Source organism: Nematolebias whitei, chromosome 7, assembly GCF_014905685.2.
Source record: "Nematolebias whitei isolate Nwh7 chromosome 7, NemWhi1, whole genome shotgun sequence".
Lineage (NCBI taxonomy): Eukaryota > Metazoa > Chordata > Actinopteri > Cyprinodontiformes > Rivulidae > Nematolebias > Nematolebias whitei.
In genome coordinates, this window is record NC_056504.1 from 27,858,136 (window position 1) to 27,878,912 (window position 20,777).

Below are 20,777 nucleotides of genomic sequence, written 5' to 3' on the forward strand. Positions count from 1 at the left end.
GGGCTGGGTACCTTTCTAAAAAAATCGGTTCCTGGACAGTTCTTTTTTCGGTACCAATTTTGTAATTACTATTGATTCTAACGAATAAAATTACGTTACACATTACAGTACAAATTGTGAGTTTTATTTTTTAACTTGGGTATTTTTCTATTCCAAGCAGTTTTCTTACATAAAAACAAACAAATAATTAATTTCCAGTTCAAAAGACCAGTTTCAAACCAGTGACACGTCGGTGTTTAATGTTCACTGCTACACATTGAGGACCTTTTCACTGAACAGTTTGTCTTCAGAAAAATCAACATGTCTGCTTTCTGTGGACACAAACAAGCCCACTCCTGGCTGATGGTGTCTCCAGCAGTAGGAAATGTTTACTCTGAGGTCGTTTTCACACTAGATAGTCCGGTAGACTCGGTTCTGTTCTGGACCAATATTCATGAGCTTTTGTTTACATTTGAGCTGGTGAGTTTGCATTCACACTGCACTGTGCAGTCAAGTCAACCTGTTGAACCAACCTATTCCCCCGCTCGCCTGTGGGGGCGCTGCACCAAGAACTACTGAAAGAAACGACACAAAAACCTCTGAAGACGCGTCTTCTTCTTCTTCTGTAAATAAAAATAAAAACGAAGTGGCATCAAGTTTTAGGAGTTATATTTTGTCATTTTTCAAAAATGGACTTGGCATGAGCAGAAGATGAGACAGAAGACCATGGAGAATATTGTTTTTCCACACAAGGCAGCTGACGGCTCCATATAAGGTCAGAGAAATGCGTGTTTGTTTGTCCTGCGGCGCGGGGCTCGGTCTGTTTACATTCACACTGTACTCGAACCACGCTGGAGTTCGCTTCTACCGGACCGAGACCTAGGTTTTAGCCCGGGCCAGAGTTCGCCTTTTTGTTCCGTGACAGAGTTCGATGGTGCGTTCACACCTCCCTAAACGAACTGGACTTTCTAGGAAAACGAGCTAGAGTTCGATTAAAGTGGACTAAACGGGGCTAGTGTGAATGCACCCTGAGGCTGTAGATGATGCTTGTTGCACACACGGATATCTGGTTGTCAGTTCGATAACACTGACATATTGTCCCTCACATTCCACCAGCAGGTCACTGGATTCAATGAGGTAGGGATGATGCAGACATCTGCACCTCTGTGCCTGAATCTTCTCTGTGGTTCTCTGGGGTTTAGGACTCTGATCATCTCCCTAATTGGCATGAGAACAAAACATCAACAATATCATGGTTGTGTTATTATTGCTCAAAAAACATTATCTAGGCTGAGAGATAAAAGCTTAACTGGTCAAAAAAATCCTTTAAAGTTTAACTTGCCTCCACCATGCAGCTCCACTGTAGAAAAAGGCAGCAAACTTTTAACAAAGTCTGACTGTCCTGTGGCCTCCACCTCGCTTTTCTTTTGTCCTCGCATCAGGGTCAGAACCTCCTGTGAGGAGAACATTAACATAAACAGTGAACATTAGGTGAACTGTTTAAGCAGCTGACTGGATGGATTAGCAGTTTTACAATCTAAGATTTATGTTGCTGTCAATCTTTAGTTAGCTTCTGAGTTTAGCTAGCTACGTAGATAATATAAATTTACACACTAATATCTTAAAGTTAGCGTTACATGGATGATTTATTTCACCACGATGTACGCGTTAAGCTGCAGTTACGCTTACAAACGTAAACTTACCAGCTGAAGCATAGACACGAGATGTCTTCGGAGTTCTTTGATGAAGAGTCAGGTCGTGGAGATAATGAATCGGGACGTTCAGGCTCTACTCACAGGCTGACTTTAATGCTGAGAGGAGGAGGAGGAGGGGGGCGGCTACTGTCCTCTCTCCTCGCAGAAAAACACGGAGCAACTTTCTGCAGCGCGTGTTGTCGAAGCCGTTCGACAACACATGCTAAACACGTGAACCTGTCTGTGGCGTCACCAGCACCATAGACATAATTATACATAGATTAGGTACGGCAGCTCTATACAGCTCTGGGTGTAGTCTGTTTGTCATATGTCTGGTGTTTTGCCTGCCTGCATGCTGAAACCACGTGACACGTTACAGCCAATACCGAAACTTGACACCGAAAGAAGAGTGACGTTTCAATACATACACCGACCGGTGCAGTTCGGTCGGTGCCATAAAAGAACCTCGGTTTGGTACTCAGCCCTACAGAGTGGTAAACTTTCCTTAAAAAAACACACAGAAGAGGTTCTACTTCTGTTCTACTTCGGTGATGAACATAAACAAAACTGAGCGTCCAAAATGGACCTGCAACAGGTTTTAATGACTGGAGACGTTACTGCACTCTCTGACTGAGCTACAGGTAATGCAGCTCTTTCAAAGTTTCTAGTAGAAATGTCGCTCACTGAGTTTTGCTTCCCTGACATATTAGCATCTAGCCAGGTGGAAATGCGTGAGGTTGATGTAGGTCGCACATGCGCAGTCAAGTCAGTTTTCCACGATCGGAATAAAATGATCAGATACATGCCCACCGTTAGGATTATGAATCTGCATAAACCACCCCTCTCATTCAGATTACATATTCATTTGAATCAAGCTGAATCAGCTCAGAATAATACGAATGGGATGTTTATATGAAACATTTTTATTCCGAATGGCTGTTTAATCCGATTTATTTATGTCCATATGAACATAGCTTGTGAGATTCTGCCTTAAGGTTTTCAGAAGATGGTCAAACTGACAGTGGCCAAGATGTGCTACCAAAACTTGTGGCTTGTTTTTAACTGTAGCTTTCCTATTTTCTTCATCCAGATGAGGGTGCTCTCACTACCAATAAATCATTCTGATCTAGAAGCCCTGGCACTTCAGCAGGATCTCTCTCTACATGCCCACCCCTCATTTCAGCCAGGCTACAACAAACACCCGCAGGATAGGTCTTTCCGAAACAGGTGAGTCTTTATTTTTGGGGGGTTTAGTTGCATGTATTTATGTTGGTGCACATTTTTAAAACTGGGTTTGTGGTGAAAATTGTGAAAGTGATAAAGAACAATTGTTTTACATAAATTTGTGTTGCATATTTGCAAACGTCAGTGTATGCTGCCTGATGATGATGATTTAGTATAGTTTAGCTCACTGTCTGTGATCAATAGACCGCAGCATATTAATCGGTCACCTGGACCTCAGTCTGCTGGAACAAGCTCTCCAGGAAATGCGGTCACCAGCATGGTGAGCAAAATTCCTCTTATCCAGACTTTTAACCCCCACCTGGAGTAGTCATGCTGCAGGGAAGAAACTTTAGTTTCAACTCAACATACCGGTTTATACTGGTTTATATTTTTCTAATTATAGTTGTCCCCATCATTCACTCCCACATCTGTGATCCGCAAAATGTACGCAACAAAAGAAAAAGGCAAAGATGAACCATTGGGTCGTTCAGAGACCAAAGAGGGGGCAGCAGTTAACTCACAAGATGGTAAATGTTTATTTATGCACATCACTTTGATATTAACCACAAATTGTGTATACAAGGCCCTTTAACACACAAATGTGTTTTTTGTGCTTACAGGTAGCAGCTCTCCAAATCTATTAATGGAATTAATGGATGGAAATATTGCACAATCAGGAGTAAAGCCCAGCTCTCAAACATCGCAAAGCAAAGATCTAGAGCGTCTGAGGCTCAGCTCTACTGCAAACCAAATTCCCAATATGGTACCTCCAGGACCGTCTTCATCTTTTCCTCGTCCCATCTATCCAGTACCACTTCTATCTCATGTTCCCATGGTACGCCCACCCCCACAGCTCCACCCCAATGTTATTCAACGAATGCTGGCACAGGGGATCCAGCCCCAGCAGCTCGGACCAGCTCTTGTGCAAGCAGGTTTGTAGATTTTTTTTTTTTTTTTTTTTTTTCGGGAAATTTTGTTTTTTTTTTTTTTTTTTTTTTTTTTTTCCGGACATTTTGATCTTCTGATGATCTTTCTATATTATTGTCAAAGTTCTTTTTGTCCTTGTGTAAACGTCTGACCTGGATATTTCTTGACGAATTGTTAATTGTACTCACAAGGTATCTTTCCACCACATGTTGACCTTGCACAACTTCAAGGCTTGCCTCCTGCCCTACTAGGACAGCCTCTGTACCCACTGAGTGCAACAGGACATCCACTTCTACCTCCCAGAGCCAATACTCCAATGCAGATAGCAGTTATGCAGCAGCAGCTTCAACAGCAAAGACCAAGTAAGTCGGATGCTGCAGCTCAAGTGTGACCATGTGGTGGTCTTCATTGATGGTTTGTGCAATATAAACTTGACTACAGTGTAGGTTTTACCTTGCACAAATTATACAAAGTCTGGCTTTGAATTAAAAATGTGTTTTTCTTGCAGTACATCCCAACGCACCAGGCATTCAGTCACACATCCAAGGCCCCCATCGAACAAATGGCAACCAGCGTCATGGGGGAAGCCCACCTCCAGGCCTCGCCAAGTGGTTTGGATCAGATGTACTTGAACAGCCACTGCCCTCTATGCCAGCCAAAGTCATCAGTGTAGATGAATTGGAGTTTAGGCCATAAGTTAAAATGCTTTGCTGGAATTTTTTTTTTTTTCCCCGTTTGCCCATTTCCTCCTCTTGGTTACCATAAAATGTGAACTTTAATTTGAAAGATGGTGCATCATGGGACATTCTAACCATGCCGTGCTCTGTTTTCATGAAGCAAGTGGAGATTTATTTTGCCAGCTAAGTGAGTTTTTTTTGTATTAGACAGTAAATAATGTAAAGGATTAATTGTACAGACCATGGGAAAGAATCTTATTCTCTGTATATAGCAATGTTTTTCTTGTTTTTTAGTTTTTTTTTTTTCTTCTTCCCTTTACCTTCATCTTATTGTGGGAAGATGAAACAGGAGGAAAATATGTAAAAGTCATTAAGAGCTGGTAGCATTCCTTAATTGCTTCTCTCCCTGACAAGAAGAGCCACTGTAAATGAGCAATGGTAGGGTAGGTTGAGTTAGTTCAGTGCACACTCCATCTTTGGCTAGTGGCTTTTCTTTGAGGTTAAGCGTAGCAAGACACCACTGAAGGATGCAGCAAGCTGGTTGTGCCTTTTTTGTTTTGCTTTCCCCAACTGTATCTCCTCCAGTTCTGTATCATCAGAGGGATTGCACTGTTCACACTGTTATTTGAGGGTGCTTGGGATTAAGTTGATGTGCTGTTAAATTAAAAGAAGCACAAATGAAATTAATAAATAAAACAATGAATATAAGACTGTTTTTAAGTGACTTCTTACTGGCTGGCAACAATATTGTTTCATATACACTGGTTTCAGATTAAAAGGTGTCTTGCATATTTGACTTGCAACAACCCAATGAAGTTATTGAATCAGCATTTCTTAAAGGTACAATTGGTTTATGTAGAATTGGAGTACAAAATGTGGGTTTATTTAAAGTGTAAATCATAACTTTGTAGTTTCATAAATCAAGTATGGTTCCTTTAAACAAGTGCCCATTGTCAGTCAATTGTAACCAGAATAGTTTTTAAATACTAAGATCATTTTCAGTTTTGAGAGCATTGCTTACAGCGTATTTGGGTCAACATACTGTTTTTTGATGTAGGGGCTTTAGTAACTTGAGGCTCCCACAGACTCGGGCGTACTGCGAGCCGCGCGGACACTTGTGTGCACTGTCCGCAGATTGTTCAGGCTTCATACTCCAGCGTACACCCTGATGGGCTGCTGCTCAGCTCCACAGGCAAGGGGCGTTTACCTTCGGGAAAAATTGATGTCGCAGAGTGGTCATTTGCTGACACGACTACTGGATTAATTGGTCGCAAAAAAAAAAGCTGGCAGCCCAGTGGAAGCTGTGTTCTGTGTTTATATGTTAATAAAAAGTTCTAAACAATAAACTGGGAGCGCTGGCCCTGCAGCCCACACATCAGACTGGCCCACCGGGAAATCTCCAAAATCTCCAGACTCTCCCGCAGCCACGTCGGGCCTGATTTTAAATATTTCATGACGAATTCCTTAATTTCTCACAATTTAAGTCATGGCGTCAATGGACAAGGAGAAAGAGATTGTTTGCCTTGTGGCAAAAAAAAAAAAAAAAAAAAAAAGGCCGTTGAACCAGACCATTGGTGTCGCATACAAAACAATCTGTCACCGGGCAGTTTGTGTGGCACAGAAAACGCGTACATAGTCGTAAAAATTGATCTTTGCGCAGACATGCCTTGCGGCCGTCCGCTTTGATTCTAATCTGGTATGCGCAGACTGAAGTACGCCCGAGTCTGTGGGAGCCAGACAGTGCTGCAGTCTTGTAATCCTGAGGTTGTGGGTTTGAGCCCAATTGCATTAGGACGTGCTTCTGGCGTGAAATAAATTGCCAAATCTTTTCATGCGAGTTTGCTTGCTGTGATGACCCCTGAAGAAGGGAGCAGCTGAAATAAACTTACTGTGCTGTTTTATGATTCAATTCAAAAATACTTTATTAATCCCAAAGGGAAATTAATTGTTGTTATAGCTCATCCTCCTGGTTTCATTCTAGAGTTGTTCTAGATGCTGATAGTTGTGGGCAGGAAGGATCTCCTGCAGTGAATCCGAAGAATTTGGCCACATGATGTATAAGTACAGGATGAATATATTTGTACAATTTCAGGCCTTGGCGCAGTATAACTGGAGATCCTATAATTTCAGGATAAACCCAGAAAAAGCTACATTTGTGCTCTGATGCCAACTACCTTGATTTTTACCCATGGAAAGGGACAAAATGACAATAAGTCACAACTATGGCCAAGCTAAAATAGATCTACCACGTAACAAACCAGTGGTTTTCAGCCGATTCGGCTTTGTGGACCCTCATTTCAGAATCACATTCATTATAAAGCCACAAACTCTTTCAAACCACCATTTGATGTAGTACATGATAACCTTTAATCTGATTTCATTGCCATGAATGCATTTATTTGCAAGATTAATTAAAATATTCTATCCAAATGGGCTGTTTATATTTCTACAAATTTTATTTTTAATGATTTCATAATAAATTCTAATATGCTTGTCCTCGTTGAGATGCCAGACCTCACCTGAACGGATTTGTAGAGTGGCGTGTTTCACATGTAATTTGGATTGGGTTAGATTAGAGACAGCGCCTGAAGAGGAAAAAGGGGGTTTCTGTTGTGTTGGGGGAGGGGCTTTCAGCACACAAGCAGGAAGAGAGACCTGCGTGTTCACGTTAAACCACAATAACATGAAATCCCTCCGCCGTGGTCGCGCTACTCTCCCAAGTGACAGCATTTACGGCCGTATAATATTAAAACAAATGGTACTTTTATTGTCAAATTACAGAGAAACCGGTTTCAACGAAACAACGACGACCCCCACCCATCAAGAAAGCAGGGTTAAAGTTCACAGGAAGCTGGGGGGCTGCCATTTTTTCCCCTGCTGCTGCTAGCGTTTAACGGTAGAAGCTAAAAACGACGGGAGGGGCGGCTGGTTCGGGGGCTTTTTTTTTTTAGCTGCGCACAATCTGTCATTTCTCCGACGTCGTCGCTAACAACCATTATTTGATGAATTCGGTATGGAGAAGGTAGCTGAGCCGTCTTGGACTTCTTCGTACACCTACCAGGTGAGCAAGCACAGTGCGGAGATGCTACACAACCTCAACGTTCAGAGGAAAGATGGAGGCAGGTTCTGCGACGTGATCCTGCGCGTCGGCGAGGAGAGCTTCCCCGCTCACAAAGCGGTGCTAGCCGCATGCAGCGAGTACTTCGAGTCGGTGTTCAGCCGCCCGACGGAGGGCGACGCCAAGGAGCTGGAGATGCACACCATCAGCCCCAAAGTTTTCAAAGACATCTTGGACTTCGCCTACACCTCCAGGATCGTGGTTCGACTGGAGTGCTTTCCTGAGTTGATGACAGCTGCCAAGTTTCTGCTGATGCGGTCGGTCATTGAGATTTGTCAGGAGGTTATCAAGCAGTCAAATGTACAAATCCTGGTCCCGACCGCCCGAGGAGGGGACGCCAGCCTCTTCCAGGCCGCAGCGGCCACGGAGCTGGGCTTCCCCGTGGCTCAGCAGGATCTATTAAACGGAACGGGTTTACTATTGAACGGCCAAAGCTTTGCTAACAGCACGCAGATGCATATGGACGGCGGGGAGGACGCAGCCGCCGTGTTGTTGGAGGACGGCGACGAGTCTTCGGTGCCAATACTGGAGCCGGTGGAAGGACTTTCTGTCTCCCCACCAACAGAGAGCACTGGGAGCACTTTTCATCATCATGACGCCGGATCCCCTGGATCGAAAAGGGGAAGGGGGAGACCAAAGAAAGCTGGGGGCATCGTGGACGCTGTCCACTTCAATCACGGCACCCAGAAAGACAATGGGCTGTTTCCTTGCGGGTCCTGCGGTAAAGCCTTCACGGAGGCTTCGCGCCTGAAGAATCACGAAGCGCAGCACGGAGCCAGCACCGTGGGCGTGAACAGCCTCGGTGTCAGCCTGTCCACGGGCGGCTTGTCTTTACTGACACAGTCCGGTCTCCTGGACAACGGCATACAGCTGCCCGGAGGGCTGACGCTCGTCGACAACAGCCGCAAACGAGAGCGGACCAGGCGGCACGTGGGTTGTGACATTTGCGGGAAGGTTTTTCGTGACGTGTACCACCTGAACCGGCACAAGCTCTCCCACTCCGGGGAGAAGCCGTACGCGTGCCCCGTGTGCGGGCTGCGGTTCAAACGGAAGGACAGGATGTCGTACCATGTGCGGTCCCACGATGGGTCAGTGGGCAAACCCTACGTGTGCCAAAGCTGTGGTAAAGGCTTTTCAAGGTGAGTTGCACCTGAACAGCTGGTGTGTCTTGGGTTTAAAGCAGGTGCCTGTTGGGATGCATATTGCAAATTCTAAAGCAAAACATAAAAAAATTCTCAACTGTGCCAGGTGCTGCAGTTTGAAATAGTTTACTTCAGTGGTTTTCTGGATATCTTGATGTGTAATTCTGAAATGCAGGTATGCACTCAATGTAAACAAAGTTCTAGGCTGGAAACTACATGCTCCAGTTTGGAGATTGACCAACATTTATATAGACCATATTCCATTTAGGTAAACGGTACCGTATTTGTGGAAATGGACAAGTGTATAATGGATAAAACAAGTGAAAATCTGAGAAATGTATGTGACAGTCCCGATGATTGGGCAGGTGAGTTTACACATTTGGCTCAGATTCATGTTAAGTCACACAACGGTCATAGAATTTATTAAAAGTTAAGTAGTAATTTAGTATGTGCAACATAACATGTCCAACAGCTTACTCCAAAGTGGAACAAACCAGTTTTGCTTGTGATAAGATGGTCTCTTTGGTACCCCCCCTCCTCCATTGCTGGCCCTCTTCCTTGTTGACACTCATGTCAAACTAATTGAAAACAACAAAGTCCATGCTCAATAATCCAGGTATACAATCCAACATTTTTCAGTCAGGTCATCTGGACAGGGGGAAGAATCAGTTTTGTTGTGTGCTTCCTTGACTGATGAAGCCTTCCAGATCGAAGGCGAAACGTTTCAGCACAAAAAAAGAAACTGTCCAGATGACCTGACTGAAAAATATTGGGTTAGGTTGTAGTGTTTGCTTCTCACAGTTTGGACCTAAAAGGGTAGATCCATCTCCTCTGAACGTTGACCTAGAACGTCTAAATTAGGTCATTGTCATAGTTTTTGGGCTACATTAAGCTTTTTACATCTTTGTTGACTTTAACCCATAATAAGGGTAAAACTTTAAAACACTCGCATAGATGCAGCACAGCCTTTCTTCATTTGATTGACTTGCAAATGATACGTTCTTATATAGAGACTTTTGTTCTACACCATACAAATAAAACAACATTCAGTGTAGACATCTGTGGTGAATGACTTTCAGATGTGCCACAAAATACACAACACAAAATTGCTCAGGAATAAACAAATAGTATTTATATGGTTATGCTGCTGTTGTCGAGGATGCCAAATACAAATAATGAAAATCTTTTTTGTCCTTTGCAGACCAGACCACCTAAATGGACACATTAAACAAGTTCACACAACAGAAAGACCCCACAAGTGCCAGGTAACCCTCAGGATCCAGCACTTTGTCTTGGTGTGAAAAAAACTTCTCTGATGAGAGTTTTAAACCGTGATATGGTAGAAAAGTATTCTTGCGTGCTTTTCTATGTTTCAGATTTGTAATGCCTCCTTCGCTACAAGAGACCGCCTCCGGTCGCATCTCGCATGTCATGAGGACAAAATTCCCTGCAAAGTTTGTGGCAAGTTCCTGCGGGCCGCCTACATGACAGACCACCTAAAGAAACACAGCGAAGGAACGCACAACTACTGTGGCATTTGCAATAAAGGTAATTCTTATCCAAGTGATTTAACCCAGGTGTTTCCTAATCCAATTACTTTTGTGTGGTATGTTCCTGCAGCTTCAGAACCTGTGAGCACCAATATGGCATTATTTTGTTTTGGTATTTGGTTATTTCTGATCTGTGGCCTTATTGAATAGCATGTGTAGCATTTTAGTTGGGATTATATTGTTGCTAGCATTTGTGTCCTTTAGTTTCATACTACTTGCATTTAATTTGACCTGATTTAAACTTTACCCAATACTTTGATATAATGTAATGGTTTCTATAATTTGTGTTGACATTTGAGGCTGCTATTGAACAGAGCCTTCTGTGTTAAAAGTTCAAATATGCTTAGAGACTTGTTCCAAAATTATCTTTGCTGCGTCTCCACTTCAGCATTCCTAAAGTTAACCAGATATAAACTGATAAGCATGTCCTCAAAATCTACTGCCAAATTACAGTTTGTTTGTTTTTTCTTTGCATGAAAGGCTGAACTTGATTCAGTTTTGTTCTGTCAAGTTTTCTGATGAAAACTGTATTTCATCTTGTACTGAAACACTTTGTTGTAGGTGGAAGAAACCAAGTTTATTCTTTGGTTGAATCTGTAATAATGTTTGTTGGAGACCCCTGAGAAAGAGAGTTGATCATTTTTCTTTAAAACTGTTTTTGGGTGTTTGTGTTGGGCACTGTAGGTCAGTTGTTTTACAAATACAGTTGGTGACTACTTTAAATTGTATGTTTTAACTGTTTTATAGTTATTACAATTAATGGAGGTGGTCTATCCTTTTATGTAGATATTTTGCAAATGGATGCAATTGTTTTATTATTTTTACCTTTGAGTGTAAAACAGTGTTTAAACCAACAAATTTTTATTGTAACTGTATAATGAGAGGTCCGGGTGATGCAGGTGAACAGTGAGCCACTGGAGCACAAAAAGGCAGCTTCAGTAACCTCCAGTACCAAGAAAATTAAAACACTGTCAAACATATTTAAACACTACAACAAATGGAAGGCCAAATGCATGTTGCTTGCTGAGTTACATGCCAGAGTTTTAGACTAAAATTGCTATGCGTTATGACAGTTGTAGCTGTTTTGGTCAAACCTTGAAATTGACGTGCACAATCTCATGCAATATTGCAACATATTATTCATTCAACTATTATCTATACAGGCTAGTCCTATTGAGCCTCGGGGACTCATTTACAAGAGAGATCTGAAATGCTCAGAGCATGTGTGGTGAACGACTTGCAGCTACAGGTCTGTGTCAAATTTTAGCTCATAATCTACAAAACTGGTCATATTTTAGCTATTTTTGTGTTTTTAAACGTCAGATGGCTCTTACGGCCATGTTGAATTGCGTTGGCTCCAAAAGTTAATTTAAGTGTAAATTAAATTAATATTTCCTGAATGTGTCTTTAAAAATTTTCCTGCGGTTCATCAAATATTTTGCAAACATACAGGCTGACTACATACAGATAATGTCACAAATTTAAACAGGTCTTGTGCAATCTGTTAGCACTCAGAATAGGTATTGGAGATCAGTTTCAGCTACTACAATCACAAATATACAGTAAATATCTTTAACATGGACTTAGTTATAGCCATAGTTGTCTGTGGTGGCCACCTTGATTTAGGTTGATATTGAAAGTTAATCAGTTGTAGACGTACATCCTATGATTACTTTTGTCAAATTTCAGTAAAATTTGTCCAGTGGTTCATAAAAAATGTTGTTTATGCACATGCGGGATTGCGCTCACACACAAAAACAACAATGTTGTTTGCCTTTTGGTGGCAAGCATTATAAACAAATATACACAAAAATACTATATAAACAATGCCAAAATACCAAAACAAAACCCAGTGGAATGGTCTGACATTTGAGCCAAAATACAGAGAGGGGTTATAACGTGAGTCGGCTCCTCATCAACTAACTGTTAATTAATCTTCCCTCCATTAGGGAGCTCTTCTGTCCTCTTTAGCTCTTAGAAAGCCCATAAAACTCAAAGTGCTTGCAGCCTCACAGACAAGCATTTCTCTCCGGGAGTAATATCTTGTTTTGTTCCGTCAGTAAACTTTTTTGATTTACACAAGAAAATACAATTAAAGATTTCCTCTTCTGTTTGGGTTCCATAAGGGGGCTAGTTAGATCTACGTTACGTCTCCAAGACATACGAATAAGATAAACATAAATTAGCCTGTGCTGGTTTCAGAGCACCGCTCTCAGCAAAGGCTTTGAGTGTGTCAAGCAACTGCACTGTTCTTTGTTCTTCTGGTCCCAGGTTTCTCCACCGCATCCTACCTTAAGGTGCATATAAAGACACATCATGGCTCAGCGGTACCCCCCTCTGCCACAATGCACACCTTCCCTGAACGAAGGGGGGAACTGCAGATGCACAACGGCGCCCCTTACCATATGGGACGCCAGTGCTCAGTGGAAGGCAAGCAGCCGTCTGGTCCATCCCAAAAATTCATGTTTCTGGCTGTCATTTTGCTCTGCTGCTTTTTTTTTTGGTTTTGTTTGTTTGTTTTTTTTAGAGAGAAACCTGCTGCCACATCTCTGTACTTAATATACATGTAGACGTGGGTTTCAGCTTTCATGCTTGTGCTTAAAACATTTGTTGCTGCAACTTAAATTGCAAAGAATTGGACATGTTTATAAGAAGGCTATCCAATGTTAATTTTAAGTTAATTTAGAAGAATGCGGAATTAATATAAAATACTGATTGCATGTATATCCAGTAATAATGGGCCTAAGCACCATGAGGAGAAAATAAAGTTTAATGCAGTAAATTGTCAGAATTAAAACAAAACAACTTTGAACACACTAGCATACTGATGGTAGAAACCTCTTCTGCAAACTGCCATGTATTAAGGCAACATATCCATTTTAAAGACTTAAAAAAAACTGACAAGCAGACATACATTTGTACATAATGACAATTGAAGTATTTATGACTTGACAAGAGGAAGCAGAATTTCATTAATCTCTGTGTTGTTGTTTTGCTCTAACATTGGTTGTTCAGTGCTGAGTTTGAGAATGTGAAGGTTGTTTTAGATGCACTTTGTAACGTCCTTTTTTGTGAGGATGTCTAATTTAGAGTGCTGTGTCACTTCTGCCTTTACGTGTGCCCATCCAGCATGGCTACGGCTGTTGAGTAAAGTGTCTGTTTCTGCTTGGCTGGTTCATCAGCCGTTGTTCAGCTGTGCACACTGATGCATGATCACTCGAGTGCGTGCTCCATTTTCCCTTGGTTTATCGAAACCTTTGCAGAGGTGTTAGTCCTGTAAGACCTACAGAAACATACACGTGGTTCAAAGTGATGTGCAAAAGAGGTTCAGAAACAAATCATCCCTATAAATAACTCAGTAGTTCATCTGATAATAAGGAGTGCAATAAAACACCATGTCTTTGACAGTGTTTCCCATAAAATTTTAACAAATTCTTAATACAAATGGTAGACATTTAATTTCCATAAAAATATTTACGGTATTCTTTTTCCTTCAGAGCCATAATAGTTGGCAAATAATGCAATTTGTCAGTGGTTTGACCTGATTTTTTGTTTGTGTGTATAATTTATGATTAAAATATCCACTAAAGACGCATTTTTCACTACAAAGAGTTTTTAGCATAGTTTGTAATAAATTAGCATTTGTTTTTCTCCCTTTTTCTTATTTTCAACACTCCCTTTTATTAAAAAAAAAAAAAACAATTAAAAACAGGTTACAGTTTGGATTGACCATTATGTCAAATACATTTTGGAAACACTGACAACATTAACACTAATAAATGACAGCAATTAGAACAAATTTAGGAAAATAGCTTTTTCTCACATAGATTCAGTATCAGTCCTGATTCTAATCAACACAACAAAAAAACAATATACTCGTACAATAGTCCCTCATTACTTTGCGGTTCGACTTTCACAGACTCACTCTTTCACGGTTTTTCTAGGTAAGATTGGACATGACATCCCAGTGAGAGTTGGACTCCGCCAAGGTTGCCCTTTCTCACCGATTCTGTTCATAACTTTTATGAACAGAATTTCTAGGCGGAGTCAAGGTGTTGAGGGGATCCGTTTTAGTGGCCTTAGGATCGCTTCTCTGTTTTTTGCAAATAATGTGGACCTGTTGGCTTCATCAAGTCGTGATCTACAGCTTTCGCTAGAGCGGTTCACAGCCGAGTGTGATGTAGCCAGGATGAGGATCAGTTCCTCCTAATCCAAGGCCATGGTCTTGAGCCGGAAAAGGGTAGAGTGCCCTCTCTGGGTCGGGGAGGAGGTCCTGCCCCAAGTGAAGGAGTGTTTAAGTATCTTGGGATCTTGTTCACAAATGAGGGAAAAATGGAGCATGAGATCAATAGGCGGATAGGTGCAGCGTCTGCTGTGAAGCGGGCGCTGTACCAGTCGGTCATGGTGAAGAGAGAGCTGAGTAAAAAGGCGAAGCTCTCAATTTACCGATCGATCTTCGTTCCTACCCTCATCTATGGTCATGAGCTTTGGGTTGTGACCAAAAGAACAACATCACAGATACAGGCTGCCGAAATGAGTTTTCTCCGCAGGGCGTCTGGACTCTCCCTTAGAGATAAGGTGAGAAGCTCGATCATCCAGGAGGGACTCAGAGTAGAGCCGCTGCTTGTCACATCGAGAGGAGCCAGTTGAGGTGGCTCGGGCATCTGGTTTGGATGCCTCCTGGACGCCTCCCTGGTGAGGTGTTCTGGGCACGTCCCACTGGGAGGAGACCCAGAGGAAGACCCAGGACACGCTGGAGGGACTATGTTTCTCAGCTGGCCTGGGAGCGCCTTGGGATTCCCCCAGAGGAGCTGGCCCAAGTGGCTGAGGAGAGGGAAGTCTGGGCCTCCCTACTTAAGCTGCTACCCCCGCGACCCGACCCCAGATAAATGGAAGAAAATGGATGGATGGATTGGACATGACACACAACTGGCTGATTGATGGATGAGCCGCACGATTGGCATGGATTTTTTTTAATTTAAAATAAATTATTTTAAATCATTTTGTGTGCAGCCCACAGCTGCAAGAGAAGCTTCCTCCTTCAGCATGTCAGAATTTCCGCTCTGCAGCAGAGAAGTGGGTGTAGCTGAGAGTGCTGGCACGTGGCATGAGCAGAGATCATGACATGCTGTGCTCTTTTACAGCGTTTAGAGTTTAGAAACATTGTTTAGAATATTACAAGAGTGGGAAGGATTTAAAATGATCTATCTATCTATCTATCTATCTATCTATCTATCTATCTGTCTATCTCTCTTTATCTCTCTCTATCTATCTCTATCTAATCTATCTAATCTATATATAAATAAAATCAGGGGTTGAACGACTACATAATTTTTAAACTCGACATTAACATAATAAGACTCGAGTAGAACTCGAGTACTTGATAACATCATAGGCTCTAAAGATAGAAAAATAAATAAATAAATAAAACCGCAAAAAAGGTCATTATTTACAAAAAAAGACCAATAAAACACTGGGAGCATATATTATGCTCCCACCATTTATCATACAGCAAATAAGTCACAGGAAAAACTAAACTATTAGGTATTACTATTAAGCTGCAAACGTGAAAAACGTGCAGCACGTCAAAAACGAAACTAAAAACAGTGAGGGGGTTGACCACCTCCTGTGGTGTGCATTAAGTTTAGTTTCAGAGATTAATATGTTTATATATATATTTTTTTTTATAGGTTTAGAGATTAATATTTTTTGCTTTTTGTTTGTGAAACAAGGTCAGAGGAAGCTGGTTCTGGTTCGGTCGATTTGACCAGGTGTTACACCATATGCTGTGACCTGCAACAGTGCATGCAACACCGCCCCTACGGTCACAATATATGGTGGTCACAAAATATGGTGTAACACTGGTTAGCAACGAGCTCCAAACAGTCAGGAAGTTGTTTCATTTTCATTTTCCTTATGGTAGTTGAACCAGAAGATTCACCTTTAGTGAAATATTTCCAGACTATTGATGCATTTCTACCTGTTTGTCAAGACTGAGCCTGCTCTGCTCCATCTGTCTGCTTGGAGGAATCCATTTTGTAACCCGCGCCCAGTGCGGATCACGTGACACAATGACGTAACGGCGGCGTAATGACGTCACCACGAATATTTGATGTGAAATTAAAAACCTCGATAGGTGTCCTAGGAATCGATGTGTAGATTACTCGAGTAGTCTGTTAAAGCCCTAATTATATATATATATATATATATATATATATATATATATATATATATACTACAATAAACTACTTTCTACGTGTACTACTAGTCCTACTTTGCGGTTTTTCACTGATCAAGGGGGGGCTGAGAACGGAAATCCCCACGATAACTGAGGGACTACCGTATATCCAAAAGAGATTGATCAGTTTTTTAACCAATAGATAATTAACATCTGGTGTTTTTTTCACAATGATATTCACTGTTTATATTATACCAGTGGTTACATTTTAGGCATGTAGCTCAGGGTTTAATCTATCCATCCATTATCTTTATTCGCTTCTTCCTTTTTGCGTCGCTGGGGTCACTGGTGCCCATGTCCAGCAGTCACTGTGCGAGGAGTGGGGTACACCCTGGACAGGTCGCAAGTCCATCACAGGGCCACATAGAGACAACCATTCACTCTCACTCTCTCTCTCTCTCTCACACCTAGGGCTGGGCGATATGGACCAAAATTAATATCTCGATATTTTTTAAGATAAATCACGATATACGATATATATCTTGATATTTTTTCTTTCCATAAAGTAATAACAAAAAATATACGAGTGAAAGCTTTGTCCCAATTGTCACACAGGCACATTTATTAAACATCTGTAACTGTACAAAATCCATCCATTATCTTTACCCGCCTCTTCCTTTACAAAATCAATGTCTAAAAAAATAAACCATTTACATATATTAAATGATAATCCTCCCCAGCTGCGCCGCTTTCTCTACGTTAGTAAGCGTGTGTGAAGCAGCAGTGAGGGGCTGTTTGTCTGTTTTCAACGAGGGAGAAGGAGGCGTGAAGTTGGCTGGGCAGACAAGCAGAAAAAGAACTACTGTACACAGATTTCAAGTCTTACAGTGAAAGGTAGCGCCACATTAATAAAGCAGCAGCTTATCAAATCGCTAAAGACACAGTCCTTAGCGGCTAACAATAGCAGCTAACAAGACTGCTAACTTAGCCCTCTTTTTAGCCGCTAAGAACTGTGTCTTTAGCGATTTGATAAGCTGCAGCTTTATTAGTGTGGCACTACCTCTGTTCCTCTCACAATGCACAGCACAGGTAAGAGTTTCATACCTTAGTTTATTTCAGGGAAGGAAGCTGGGAAAACTTCACAGCCGGAGCTGCAGCACAAAGTTTAACACTCTTCATATGCCACTTTATGGCGCTGTTTTAAATGGTGAATTGGGTTCGTTGTGCTCGAACCTTTCGTCAGGACTTGTTTTAGGCATTGTCTACAGAAAACGTTTTTTTCTGCTGCTCATCTGACAAATTAAATCTGAACCATCTCCAAATAACAGAGCCATTATTTTTTCCTGCTCTGCTCTGCAATATATGTGCCAGCGTTGCCGCTCCACCTGGAGCAGGAAGCGGGGGGAGTGGGTGAGAGACTGGGCTGAGAGGGAGAGGAGTGGCCGCATGGTGAAAGAAAGAAGACAGCAGGCAGATTTTCAAGTATAACACTATATCGATATAGTCTCATATCGCAAATGAAGTTATCTTGATATTTTTAAAATATCGAAATCACTCAGCCGCACTCACACCTAGGGACAATTTAGAGTTATCAATCAACCTAACATGCATGTTTTTGATCTGTGGGAGGAAACCAGAGCACCCGGAGAAAACCCACACATGCACGGAGAGAACACGCAAACTCCACCCAGAAAGATCCCGGGACTGGATCAGGGTTTAAATTTTCTTTTTAATATAAATCATTTTACAAAAGTAAATTAAATCACTGACAGCTTGATTTATTGTACGGTACTTTCTCAACTTGGAGTCATCCATACAGTAGTCCCTCGTTTATTGCGGGGGTTCCGTTCCCAGCCCCACCGCGATAAATGGAAAAACTGCGAAGTAGGAATAGTAGTACAAGTAATAGTTGTAAGTACTGGTAGTAGTTTGTATGTTCAGGCATTGCAAACCCTTCCCACACTCTTGCAGTATTCTGAGGGGAGCATGACACGCTGCAGGAGGGAGGTTCTCCCTGCACCTGTGGACTGCACACAGGTGCTAAATAATTCAAAATAATTTATTTAAAATAAACAGTCCATGTCAATCGTGTGGGTCATCCATCAATCAGCCAATTGTGTGTCATGTCCAATCTTACTTTGAAAAACCGCGAAAGAGCAAGTCCGTTAAAGTCTAACCGCGAAGTAGCGAGGGACTACTGTACACTCATCCTCTGTCCTTTGTTCACAGGAGCATCCATGATAGTAGTAATAAAATCAAGGCGACTGCGTGTGGTTTCTGACTTAAATTTATTAACATGACATGCGCTTGGTGTTGTCTGACATAACTCCTGCAGTTATACTTGATATTTTTGCAAACACTATTGAGCCGTTTATACTGTATAAATACTGTTGTATTTGTCAAAACAAATTTTTCTTTTTATTTGTTTTTTATTATTATTTGTGTATCGTTTCACTGTTTCTAATCCATCTTCTTCTTTCTTTTGTCTCAGATGGGCAAGAAAATGCTGGGACTTGTCCTCATCTGGAGTCCGAGGAATCAGATACTTCTTTAAGGGAATTGTCCAACGTTGATGAGCTTAAGTCTCCGCGCAAAACTGACGCACCGGAGCTCGAGATGCCCTCTTTGGACTGCAATGGAGCTTCTGCTGGGGTCCTTGGGTCTCCAGAGAGCTCTAAAGCCAAAACAGACCCAGAGAAGAAGTTTATCTGTGGGATCTGTGGTCAGGCCTTTCGCACCAAGTCCTACCTCAACAAACACCAGCACAGAGTTCACAAAGTCCAGAGGGCCCATGGAACGTCGGGGTCCAGTTTAAATGAGATGGTGCCCTCCTTGACTTCTCCCTTTTCCCCACAACAGAACATGTCTCTCCTCGAGTCATTTGGCTTTCAGATAGTCCAGTCTGCTTTCGCCTCTTCACTTGTGGACCCTGAGGCAGGTCAAAGTGGACTCGACTTCGGAGGGAAGTGACATTTTGTTTTTTCAGGCCTCAGTTAAGTTTAGCCTCTAACTCTTAGGACAAAGCCAGGTTACCCACAGAAGATGCTCTGTGTTCGGGAAGATGTTTGCCTCAACTTTGGACTCATTTAATCTCCTGTTTGTCTTGTTGCCAAATGTGCATCAGATGACTTTTGTCAAAAAGGAAGAAGAAAACTGCCATTTAATTCCTATTTTTCTTACATTTTCAGAGTAAACAAAGTTCAGTGTTTGGTTCATTATAAAGAAATCTAGTTTCATTTGGTTAAACTGACGTCTGTGTTGAATTTGTCTCGCGTTTTTCCTGACAAGTTTGAGCTTTCACTGCTGCGCAAAGATTTCTTTTCATGAAATAACCCATTAACTTTATATAGAAGACACTTTGTCAGTTTGCCTACTTAACGTGCTCTGGTGAAGTTAGTAAACCTATTTTTATCATTATGGTTATTTTATTCTTTACCTCAAGGCCACACAGGGCAGTTAAATTTATATTTTATTTTTCTTTTGGGAAAGGATTGAAAGTGACAGTTTTGTACAGGACTACTTTAAATGGTTAAGTCAGTATCCAAAACAGGCCCATGTCACATGACACACGTTTGCAGATTTGGCCTTTTTTTATTATTATTATTCCTCCGATGGTCTTTTTGATCATTTGAAAAATAAATTGTTCATAAGATAAAAAAAATTATGCAAGGAAAGTCCAGTCATTTATCACTGGCACTTACCGTAAGTTTTCTTTTTCCCAGACATGTGCATAGAGCTTGTTGGACTTGAAATTACTGGTCATATTCCTGCAGAAAAGGCTCTTCTAATTTGTCAATTTTGTGCCAGTTCTTCTCTTTACTTGGTTCTTTTGACCTCCAAACCGTATATCTTGAGCAAAGGAAGCAGTTTTAAAGAGGTATTACTTACTTTAATGCATCCAGTAGAGAGGGGACATGGTTTTATGGAGGATGTGTTAAGTTTCCTTTTGAAAGCCCAGCACTTGGGACATGTGGTCAAATGATTTAAAAATGGGCTCTTTTTTTCTTTCTTCTTTTACTGTAGTCTCAATCGTAACAGTGAACTGGTAACGCATCTTTGTCTCAAGTTACATTTATCCTCATGTTTTTGGCTCGTTTACCTGCGGAGGTGAAGCCGAGGACGTGAAAAACTGAAAAATGAATTTATTTTCTGTAATTTTTAATTTTTTTGTTAATGTTTAAATCAGTCGTGTGAATAATATGGGGACCAATATCAGGTATAATTTCTTTATATATGTTTAGAAAAAAATATTTTATTAATTTTAATAACTTATTCATGCCCTAAGCTT

At 41.4% G+C, this 20,777-nt stretch overlaps 2 protein-coding genes across 3 annotated transcripts in view; both read left to right on the plus strand.

The window, feature by feature from the left end:
- eif4enif1 (eukaryotic translation initiation factor 4E nuclear import factor 1) overlaps window positions 1-5,139 on the plus strand; it is a 40,443-nt gene extending 35,304 nt beyond the window's left edge. Inside the window, exons 14-19 of the mRNA XM_037678703.1 lie at window positions 2,764-2,900; window positions 3,102-3,177; window positions 3,301-3,424; window positions 3,518-3,829; window positions 4,016-4,186; window positions 4,333-5,139. Of these exons, the coding sequence (XP_037534631.1) occupies window positions 2,764-2,900; window positions 3,102-3,177; window positions 3,301-3,424; window positions 3,518-3,829; window positions 4,016-4,186; window positions 4,333-4,520 (1,008 nt within the window). The 3' untranslated portion in view covers window positions 4,521-5,139. The remainder of the gene's footprint in view (window positions 1-2,763; window positions 2,901-3,101; window positions 3,178-3,300; window positions 3,425-3,517; window positions 3,830-4,015; window positions 4,187-4,332) is intronic.
- Window positions 5,140-7,395: 2,256 nt separating this feature from the next.
- patz1 (POZ/BTB and AT hook containing zinc finger 1) lies at window positions 7,396-19,542 on the plus strand. Of its 2 annotated transcripts, XM_037679335.1 has the most exons (5): window positions 7,396-8,758; window positions 9,963-10,026; window positions 10,138-10,309; window positions 12,583-12,741; window positions 18,981-19,542. In XM_037679335.1, exons 1-5 carry the CDS (start codon window positions 7,515-7,517, stop codon window positions 19,457-19,459), a joined length of 2,118 nt encoding a protein of 705 aa, XP_037535263.1. In that variant the 5' UTR covers window positions 7,396-7,514; the 3' UTR covers window positions 19,460-19,542. The 2 variants fall into 2 exon arrangements, with proteins under 2 accessions (XP_037535263.1, XP_037535264.1); XM_037679336.1 differs by lacking the exon at window positions 12,583-12,741.
- Window positions 19,543-20,777: the final 1,235 nt, after the last annotated feature.

Coding starts and splice junctions, on each gene's coding strand:
- patz1 (XM_037679335.1), top strand. CDS start 7,515: ATGGAGAAGGTAGCTGAGCCGTCTTGGACTTCTTCGTACACCTACCAG. Junction 10,310..12,582: donor CTGTGGCATTTGCAATAAAG/GTAATTCTTATC, acceptor TTCTGGTCCCAG/GTTTCTCCACCGCATCCTAC. Junction 12,742..18,980: donor ACGCCAGTGCTCAGTGGAAG/GCAAGCAGCCGT, acceptor CTTTTGTCTCAG/ATGGGCAAGAAAATGCTGGG.